The sequence below is a fragment of the Meleagris gallopavo genome, chromosome 1, assembly GCF_000146605.3.
Source record: "Meleagris gallopavo isolate NT-WF06-2002-E0010 breed Aviagen turkey brand Nicholas breeding stock chromosome 1, Turkey_5.1, whole genome shotgun sequence".
NCBI classification, from domain to species: domain Eukaryota; kingdom Metazoa; phylum Chordata; class Aves; order Galliformes; family Phasianidae; genus Meleagris; species Meleagris gallopavo.
The window spans coordinates 126,896,920-126,906,805 of record NC_015011.2 but is presented as its reverse complement, the minus strand read 5'-3'; the positions used below and the strand labels follow the sequence as shown (position 1 = coordinate 126,906,805).

The 9,886-nt window shown below is 43.7% G+C and overlaps 1 protein-coding gene across 3 annotated transcripts; it reads right to left on the bottom strand.

The window, feature by feature from the left end:
- Positions 1–805: 805 nt before the first annotated feature.
- On the bottom strand, positions 806–9,690 carry ZBED1 (zinc finger BED-type containing 1). Of its 3 annotated transcripts, none has more exons than XM_003203107.4 (2): positions 7,416–9,690; positions 806–3,163 (listed from the first exon to the last, which is right to left on the bottom strand). In XM_003203107.4, exon 2 carries the CDS (start codon positions 3,110–3,112, stop codon positions 1,025–1,027), a length of 2,088 nt encoding a protein of 695 aa, XP_003203155.1. In that variant the 5' UTR covers positions 3,113–3,163; positions 7,416–9,690; the 3' UTR covers positions 806–1,024. The 3 variants fall into 3 exon arrangements, with proteins under 3 accessions (XP_003203155.1, XP_019478286.1, XP_019478289.1); XM_019622741.2 differs by having other exon boundaries at positions 7,539–9,690; XM_019622744.2 differs by lacking the exon at positions 7,416–9,690 and adding an exon at positions 5,833–6,559.
- Between the last annotated feature and the right edge of the window lie 196 nt (positions 9,691–9,886).

Sequence of the window (9,886 nt, the reverse complement as noted above, 5' to 3'; positions counted from 1 at the left end):
CACACACACACACACACACACACACACACACACACACACACACACACACACACACACACACAGTTAGACCTATGGCTCTGGCATGCCTCCTTCCACCTTTGTCTTCTCTCTCCATCCCTAGGGCCAGATGCCTTTGACGCTTTGCACCTCTGGCATAAACTGCCACATCTGCACAGCAACCTTGCCTGAACCCAACTCACTTTCTAAAAGCAGGACAGACTATAGCCAGGGCTTGCCTGGACAAAAGGGCTTTGCCATTTAGCCACTACAGCTCAATGGTAAAACCTGAGCAACGTGGACACAGCAATACCAGTCTGGAAGCATTTATACTGTTTACACCACACTGGAAAGCCAAACAAATTCTCCATAACTGCATCCACACTACAGCCTATGCCAGCACAATGCCAGTTAAAATAGTAGCACAGTCCCTTAACTGACAGAATCATACCAGCTGAACTTTTCTAGCATAGACCAAGCCTAAGACATGAGGTAGTAAAAAAGAAAATCAGGCTCATGACCTTTTTTTCATTTTTTATCATTAATACACTCTAAAAATCCTGGCTGCTCTGATTTATGGAATTTAAAAATAACAATTTAAAATCCAAAATTTAAAGCTAACAGCCTAAGTCACATGGGATTTATAATTAGAGGCATAAATCTTAAAAATTCCCTTGCTCAGGGTCCTAACTCAGGAAAAATATTTTCATTATAGAAAGCACATAAACATGTATTCCTCTTCCAGTGAAGTAAGCAGAAGGGAAGCACAAGGCTAAGTGTTCTCTGAGATCTGGGCCACAGTCAGAAATCATGGTCTTTGTAGAATTTATTTCTTCATTCATTTCAGTGCTGTTTAATCACAAGTCATTCATGTTTTAAGACAGTGGGAAAAACACAGACAATGGAAGCTAAATCAAAGTTGAGACAACTGTTCAATATTTACAGCATTCATAGCATAAACAAGTATTTTTGGTAACTTATGACAAATACCTTTTTCTTTGTTATTAAATGTACTGCAGCAGTCCTGTTAAACAAACCCACTGTCTCGGATGTTAAAGAAATTGTTGTTTACATTTACCGAGTCATTTAAATTAAAAATCTGTTCCTGTTCCAAACCCCACTCTCCTTCATCTTCATCTTCTGGTTCTGCCTCCGACCCATTCCGAGTGTTTTCGTACAAAAAGATCTGCTCGTCCACATGCGCTGGGGCCAACCGGTTTCTCTTTGCACTGACAACATTAGCAGAAGAACCAAAAAGGCGTTCGGGAAAGACCCTTGTGGCCAAAATACACCAGTATTTTTGAAGAACCTTTGGTAAAACTGGAAACAGTGCTAGTCTGTCAGACCACCACTTTAGTGGGTCTTCGTTCAACCCAAGGACTTTTTGAGACTTAAAGTTGCTCAATTCCTCAACAATCTGAGCGTGCCACTCCTCTTGGTCCTCTACACCTCCTGTCTGGCAGAAGATCTCTGCAAGCATGTTGTTGATCACACTAGTAGGAGGAGGAGTGGAGGAGATAATTATTTTTTTCACTGGAGGCTCTTCCGAAACCGAGAAGAACTTTTCCTCAGTCCGAAAAGTGTTTTCTTTGACTTTCTCCAGCAGGCTTTTTGCTTCTTCCACCACTCTGTTTTCCACCTGCTGCCGCTCAAATGCTGAAAGAAAAGGCAGTTTTTTGTAACGAGGATCCAGGAAAGTGGCAACGTTGAGGAACATGTCTATTTCTGGGGTGTGCTGGTAGGTAGTTGACAGCTCCTTAGCTATTACCTCCTTCGCCATGCTGATTTCTTTCAAATCGTTCTCTTTGATGTTCAGGGTAGTGTTGAGAAGCATGTGAAGAAGGGGCTTCACCATACTTATTGTCGGGTATTTGGAAGCAGACATCATCTCTGCGACCTGTTTGAAAGGCTGCAGCAGTTCCACCAGCCCTTCGATTGTATTCCACTCACTGGCTTCCAGCATGAGGTGGTGGTTGTTGCTGTCCTCCACGAGGACGGCCGCGATGACGAACTGCTGCTCCTTGAGGCGCTGCAACATGGCGAGTGTGCTGCCCCACCAGGAAACGCGATCGCTCACCAGCATGCAGTGCAGAATATTCTGCTGCTTCTGCTTCTCACTCAGCATATACATCGCTACCGTAGACTGCTGAAAATACTCCACCAGTTTTCGGCACCTGGCAAGAAGGCTGCAGAGCTTTGGGAGCTGAAAAGCTTGTTGTATTCCGGCATTAAAAGTGTGCCCCAAGCAAGGCATTTGCACTGGAATATCGAGAAGAGAGCAAGCTTTCACAATGTCTTTGCTGTAGTCTGTGGTAGCACCAAACACTTTTGTATTGATCCCCCATTCAATGAATGTTTCATAAAGGACTCGTGTAATAGTCTCTGCAGTATTATCCTCTGGTACTTCAAACGTTTTTAAGCAACGTGAGTTGACCACCAGGCAGTTGGAATGACTACTGCTGAGAAAGTGAACTGCGACAGTTACATATGACCTGTTCTGGTTTTCACTCCTCCACATGTCTGTGGATATGCCACACCACAGGACGTCAGTGAGCTCTTTTAACACGATCTCTCTAATGGTGTTGTATTTTTCAGGAATAGCTTTTGTACAGAAATACTTCCGGCTAGGAAGTTCATACCTGGGATCAGCTGTTCTCAAGAGAGCCTTGAAAGTGGGCTCGTCGACAATAGAAGCAGGATACATGCCCTCACAGATCAAGCTGATGACTGCAGACGTCAGCTCCTGATGCTTTTTGTTTTCGTAGTTCTGGTAAGTCTTCATGATGAGACTATCTTGAACAACCTGCTGTGACGATTCTGGCTTGATTTTTGAAAATGCAGTTGCAAAGGCCTCCCTCATTTGCTCGGTGTTACTTTTCACAAATTCACAGAATTCGTCGGGGTGGTTTTTCTCGAGGTGGTAGGAAAGGTTGGAAGTGTTTCCCGAATAGGCGATCTGTGCCATGCAAATACGGCAGTAGATTTTCTTCCACTGTAATATGCATCCTTCCGCATTGGTATCAAACCCAAAGTACTTCCACACTTTACTCTTTGCTCTTGGGTGAGCCACTAACTTTAGATCTGACGGGGAACCTTCTAAACTTTTATTCTCCATTGCTTCTTGGCCACCGTCCCACCTTTTGATCCTTCACTCATTAATGAGTACCTGATAAAGGCAGTAAGATAAAGATACAATGAGAAAGCACAAGTTTGACCACACTCAACTACGTGAAATCACTGTTTCTGTGAATATATATCAAGAAGCCTACCTCACTAATTACATTTGCTATTTTAAAGATGAGATCTGCAGGAAGTGTGACCTACAAGAAGCCCATTAGAATGTCACAAATTTAAAAGGTTTTAAATACAGCGCATTCTGCTGTGAAATTGAGCTAAAAGATCTGAGTACATCTAGTTTCTGGAATTACATAATTCTTGGTAGAAGACATGTAACAACTGCCACAGAGTTCACACATTATTGTCACACAAGCCAGAAATGTGCTGTAGCAATTTCTTGTCCCCAAACTTATAGCTAAGGCTAGACTAACATTATCTAACATCCTCTAGCCTAACAGCTAGCAACCTTCACTGTGAATATTTATTTCAAACAAAACTTGATACTGAAGAAACAAAGGTTTTACTGTTTGTTTATTTCAAAATAATCTCTGTTAGCTTGAACTAACTATTCCAGGACTCGCCTTAAGAGGAAAATAAGCTGTGATGCAAATTATGGCATTAATCTGCTCCTCTGAAGTGTAAAGAAGTTTTATAACAAAAACAAAAGGAAGTGGAATTTGAACCTGCATGCAGATCAGCAATACGCTTCTGACACCTTTCCTGTCCTTCTATTTTAGAAACCAAAGCAACTTTCTGAAGTGCCAGTTCATAGTCTTAGTTCCTAGAATAAACAGTATGTTATAATGACAGGAAGAGGAAGACAGGGAAGCACTAATAAAAGTTATTAACCACATCAGGTAGGAAATAATTTTGCTCACTTTTCTTCTAGAGACTAAAGAAGTTCGTGGGAGCCGTGACATGCTGGAAAAGAACACAGCAAGAAGGCAAAGCTTAGCAAACTGTACCTAAATATCTGTACAGGGAAAGTCTTCTTGTGCAAACACACAGGAGTATTCTTTCTCACAGCGCAGGCAACAACCACCTGCCAGAGCTTACTCCTCTGAACCAAAAAGCCATGCCACAGCACCACTGTACTCCTGCACTTCTCCACTCCTCGCACAACACCAGCCCAGCCGCAGCAAGCAGCAACCCCTCGATGAGGTAAGAGGGAGAAGGAAGCCATCAGCCAACACTCATGTGACCTCCTCCATACAGAAACAAGGAAAGAGCAGAAGAGAAATTGAAAGAGCATTCCAGCAGCCATCCCGAAAGCAATGGGACTTCTCCCTTGCTCAGTAGGAGCTGCCTCTATGCCAAAGCGCATGAATCCCCAGGCAATAAAACCAGCTGGCTGGCAGAGGAAGAAAGGATCTGCTTTTTTTTTTTAATTTGCTTCAGGGGAACATCCCCAAAAATTTTATGGATGCAGCTCCTCCAGCATATTCTCCTCTGTCAATAAACATTCCCAAGAAAAGCTGTAACTACAGCAGGTATTTTGCAGCACTTTGTGAATTGCTTCAGCAAAAAACCAAATACAGGTTTACCAAGACTAAATATATTTATTTAAACACAGCGGTTGGTTTAGACTTAGAATGAGAGGTACAAGGCAAGTGTTTAAATTATTAGATTTGTTTTCAGTATTCGTATATCTGAAGATTTACTTCTGTGTGCAAACTTCTTCTGACTTGGAAGGGGGAATGTTTTGACTACTTGTATGCCCTCTTCTATGACTCATTCAGTTCTTTTTTAGTTGCCAGGATAAACAACTGATTCAACACGGTAATGCTCTGTAATTCAGAAACAGCACCAAGGTATGCAATCTCACCAAAACTGGTGATTTTGAAAGACAAAGTGGTGTAACATATACTGATGTAACCCTGCTATAACATATGATCATGTATTGATAAAATACTCCAGTGTGTATTACTACTGCTTTTGGTTTCCCCTGTTTCACTCCATGACAAGCAGTCTCAAGGCAGCATAGAGGCTCCTGGCATTTCATTAAATCTCGCAGTTTCCTTTGCAATTACATGGCAGTTCCTGAAAGCAAGGAGGAAGGAACTGTAATAACAGAGTTGATGCATCTCTAAAGTTACTACGACACACCTTGGATCATAAAAAGTTCATCACAGACTGATAGAGGACAAGTTATTTCAGAACAGGGGAGCATTACAGACTCTCCCCACCTTTCATTCTTATGAATGTTATAGCACTACCATTATTTTAGATGGATCTGGCACTGGTGGCACTGAGTAGCACTGCCATATTTAAGGACACATCAGTGTAGCATAGCTTCACTTATAACACTATAAACCACATTTCAACTTAACGTAACAGCTCTAACTCTTAACCACCCATGCCTCTCCTTGTGTAGTGTATAGCGTAACTTATTTTTCTCAAGGAGGAGGTGAGCGTTTCCTCTCCATTGCAACAGCAAGAGCATCCACAGCCCAGGCCTGGCAAAAAGCAGAGAGGAGTGCAACCTGTTGCACAGTAGCTGGCAGAAACCTTCTCCTTCAGCTCACTCAACTACTCACTATAAAAAAACCTGCCACTTGGGTCCACTGCAAACCCTTTCACAATAAGAAAGCTTTAAGGCTACAGAAGCGCCTTTGTTTTCTCCCTTCAACTCCCACCCACACCATGGCAGAGCACGCATTTGGAGGAGCAGTTGGGCTCCTCCTGCACATGCAACTGTCCCAAACCACCACCACATACCAGTGTCAAGGACTTCAGCACTGATGGCCCGTTGACAGCTCTGCAACCTCTCCTGGCGTAGGGGATGACATCAGGAGGAGGAGGACTAAGAAAAGAAGGTGGAAAAGGAGGAAGGACTGGGCTTCCTGGGCATGCTCCATCATGCTCTTTGCTTCCCATGGCCCTGCTCTTCAGCCCCAGATTGCTCTCATCCTCCTGAAATCAGCAGGGCTGGAGGCCAAAGGCCCATGATGGAGGCACAGCTGGGTTTTCCCACTGACAGAGAAGTCACATCCAAAACCCACACAAACCTGGGTTGTGAAAGCAGGGATTTGGCTGTCAGGACATGCCAGGTGCACAGCCACCTTCCCTTTGCCCCCTTGTGCATACGCAGCAGTGACACAGGCTGTAGTTACATGCTATCATTTCTGCAGAACCCTTGCCTCATTCAGCACAGAAGCAACTCCAAAACTTGTGTTTCCTGACTTCTGAAAGTATCTAAATAATTCTCTAACATGCCTGAGTGGTGGGAGGGATCAAGCATTAGGTGCAATTTTATTTTTCCCTACATTCAGTCTTTCCTGCATAATGGTTTTATTGCCCATTACTGGAACGAGGTGCTTTACAACCACAGTTGGTATGACTTTAAGGAGGAAATGCTTGGTCTGTCCTTAAGCTTTAGGCACACAAAGCAAAAGCCCTCAGTAAAGGAATTAAAATTAGGAGACAGATGTTCTCAAATAAATTAATATTTCACAATCAATTATAAATGAACTCTGTACAAATTATGACACTGATTAACTAGAAATTGAGGCAAGTAATATATACGATGTTTCAATCACTTTTAAGAAGAGTGTGAGTCATCTTTAAGGTCTAGATGTGGCTCTGGGCAGCCTGGTCTGGTGGTTGGTGACCCTGCACATAGCAGGAGAGTTGAAACTAGATGATCATTGTGGTACTTTTCAACCCAGGCCATTCTATGATTCTATGATTCTTCTGCTCTTCACTCACGCTACAGCCCTCCTCAAAGACAGTCTTCTACGCATCAGATACCGCACTTAACTGCTAAATTTCAACCAAAACACACGCACAGAAGACAAAATGCAGGAGGAAATGCCTCCCCGAGAAACCTTTTAAAATACCAAAAAAGTATCTGTACATGAAAAATGTTATCAGTGAAATGACTTTCGGAGACCACACTTCCAGTGTTATAGGCTGGTGTCACAAAGTGAGTTCATCTTTTAGCAATTCATTGATTACGTGGTTTCTGTATTAGAAGCTGATTACATCAAGATCTTCATGTATGCTGGACATTTATGCTTTCTTCCCTCCTATTAATTAAGTTGAATTTCAACTGTAAGAAACATCAAGGCAGTAATTCCTAATGTACCTATTTTTCAGTCCACTGAACACTTGTCATATGACAAGGGTTTTTGGACAATGAACAATGAAATGATAGGTGAGGCAATACCAGACTTGCAGTAATTTATTGTGGAAACAGAAGCCCAGTTTTTGCCAGCAATAAGCAAAGAGCATAATGAAATATCAAAGAGGAAAAGCAAGGCAGAAGCAGCTGCCGAAGCTCTGCTTGGTTAGCTCCTTACCCCACAAACAGCCAAAGCCCCACATTTCCCAGTTGCAACATCAGGAAGCCTCAGTGCTGGGCAGCCCCACCATCCTGCCACCAAAGAACTACCACTGGCAGGCTCACTAGTGAACTTTGTCACCTGATTACTTTGTGTCTGAGGAGCAGACATGCTGCCTCTCAGAACAGGTCTTGTTTCAGGTCGATGCACCCAATTTGAAGAGAACAGTGCAATCCCATACTGTGAAGAGGAGCTGGGCGTTGTGCAGTGAGCGGGTGCACCTGGCAACCTACACAACTGCGTTTGTTCTGGAATCTGTGAGTCGCTTCCCCCTGCTAAGCCTTGGCAGCAGAGGGTCCAGCCACAGCACTATTGCAGCTCACCTCACGCATCAGCAGCTACGTCACCTATGCAATCAGTACCTAGAGAATTGTTTGTAACATAAATGGCCTTTTCCCCTTTACTTCCACACACTGATTCTGCTTTTTGATAAAATCACTGATTGTGCCATACTTGTGCTTCCAACTTCGGACTTGCCTTCCTTGTGCTTCAAGGTCAGAATTTCAGTCAAACTTTCCCACTCTGGATCGGTAGCTGCAGCTTCAGGATGAAAAGTTGGATCCTTTTAGCTCACAGCTCCAAGAAATTACTAACACCTTACCCTGAATCTAGATTTCAGAGCTCAAACTGTCCTCTTTCCCAAAAAGCTGTCTTGAATCCTACCTATAAAAACTAGATGAATTCCAGGAGGATGCAACAGAATAGATGCTAAAGCATACATGCCAATAACACACAACTTTTCACTAAGTTTACTTTGGATTTAAACCCTCAAAATTTCTCTGCTAAGAGTCAAAAAGTAAGCTTTCCTTGGAGAATGAACTGCACACCTTAGAGACAGAAGGGCTGCGCTTACACTGGGTCTCAACACTGCCTTCACTCACCTGCACAGTGCCTGAGGCCGAGCTACAGCTGTGCCCATGCCATGCTATAGAGCCGTACCCAGGAAATGGGAACCCCAACAGGGAACAGCAGCCGAGCAGTCAGGATGAGAGACATTCCTTCACCACCACTGCCAGCCCTGCTCCCCTTTCATTGCTCAGGCAATGGCTGCTGCCAGTGGGCATTTTTCCGAGCTGCAAGGTCAGCGCCTCGGAAAGACACAGGCGGTTTTAAACACGGGCACTGCAACACAATCTAGGTACCTGCCTCAAAAAGTTACTCAGTTATTTCCCAGAGCAAGCATAGTTCACTGATCCAAGCTTTATTTAAGAACATCGTAACCAACACTTCCACTTTCTGTCATGCTGTAGTCAGTATTCTGAAATTACTAATCTAGGCAAAAACCCTCCCACTGATAGGCTAGTTGGTTTCTGAAGCCCTGACAAGCCAAAGCAAGGTCACTGCCGAGAGGCGAGTGTGCCTAACAGTCCAGTTCCAAGGAATCTGCTTCTCCTTGGACAGAGCCATCCTGAACTGGAACCGGAGGAAAGCTTTCCAAATCCGTCACATCTGCCACAGACCTGCTAAGGCCAGCTGACGTCTCGCCGATGCTACATGCACTGCCTTGGTCTGTTATTTCCAAATTCAATTTTATTTTTTTTCATAGGAGAATGTAATGCATCAAAACACTCGGGTCACATTTTCATTGTGGTGCTTCTCCTTGGTTCGGAAAAGATTTGGAAAGCGTTACACACCCTAGGCACAATACCCGCCTTCACCCTGCCAAGAAAAACTAATGCTAGAAAAATGCTCAGATGACTTCAAACTGTACGCATATCTGCCTCTTTGTTGTTGGGGTTCTTCTACTTGTTTTCCTTGTTCTATGCTTGCATTTTGAGATTAAAAAGGAAAATGCAAACTTACTGTAGAACTATCAAGAGTGAAGAAAAGCAGAAGTGCTGCCCATGAAGCCACATGCGGTGGAACACAGCTTGCTCAGCCATCGGCCTCCAGTGCCACACACACCTGTATCCCAACCTACTCCCGCCCCGTCTCTTGCCTTGGATTTTTACTGTGACCCTTGTTAAAACTTCCCACAGATCCAAAGCTGCCAGAGGATGGCAAAGGCACTGTCCTGTAGCAGAGTTATGCTGAGATCTGATGATATAGCATACATCCAGATAGACCGTACTTTGCTGTAAGTTCACAAAATCAGAAGCGTTCTAAAGTCCTAAAGAAAAATGTAAGAAAAGAGGAAATTCAGATACTTTTTTCCTGCTAAACTCGAAGTTTCCTTAGTCAACGTTATGGGACTAGAAAGAATCATTACCAAGCACTTGCTGATCAAAAATCAGAAAGAAAAAAAAAAAAATGTGAAGAAGTAACTTCTCAAGCACATAGTTGATCTGGAGAAAAGTAAGAGTCCCTCTCACCAACTTGGCTGATGACAGCAGGACTACAGGGACGGGGAACGAGGGGCAGGCTAGGCTACGAAGCACTGCAGCAGGCACGGACTAAGCGATGCCCGGGCAGGAGCCCCGCCGCAGCCC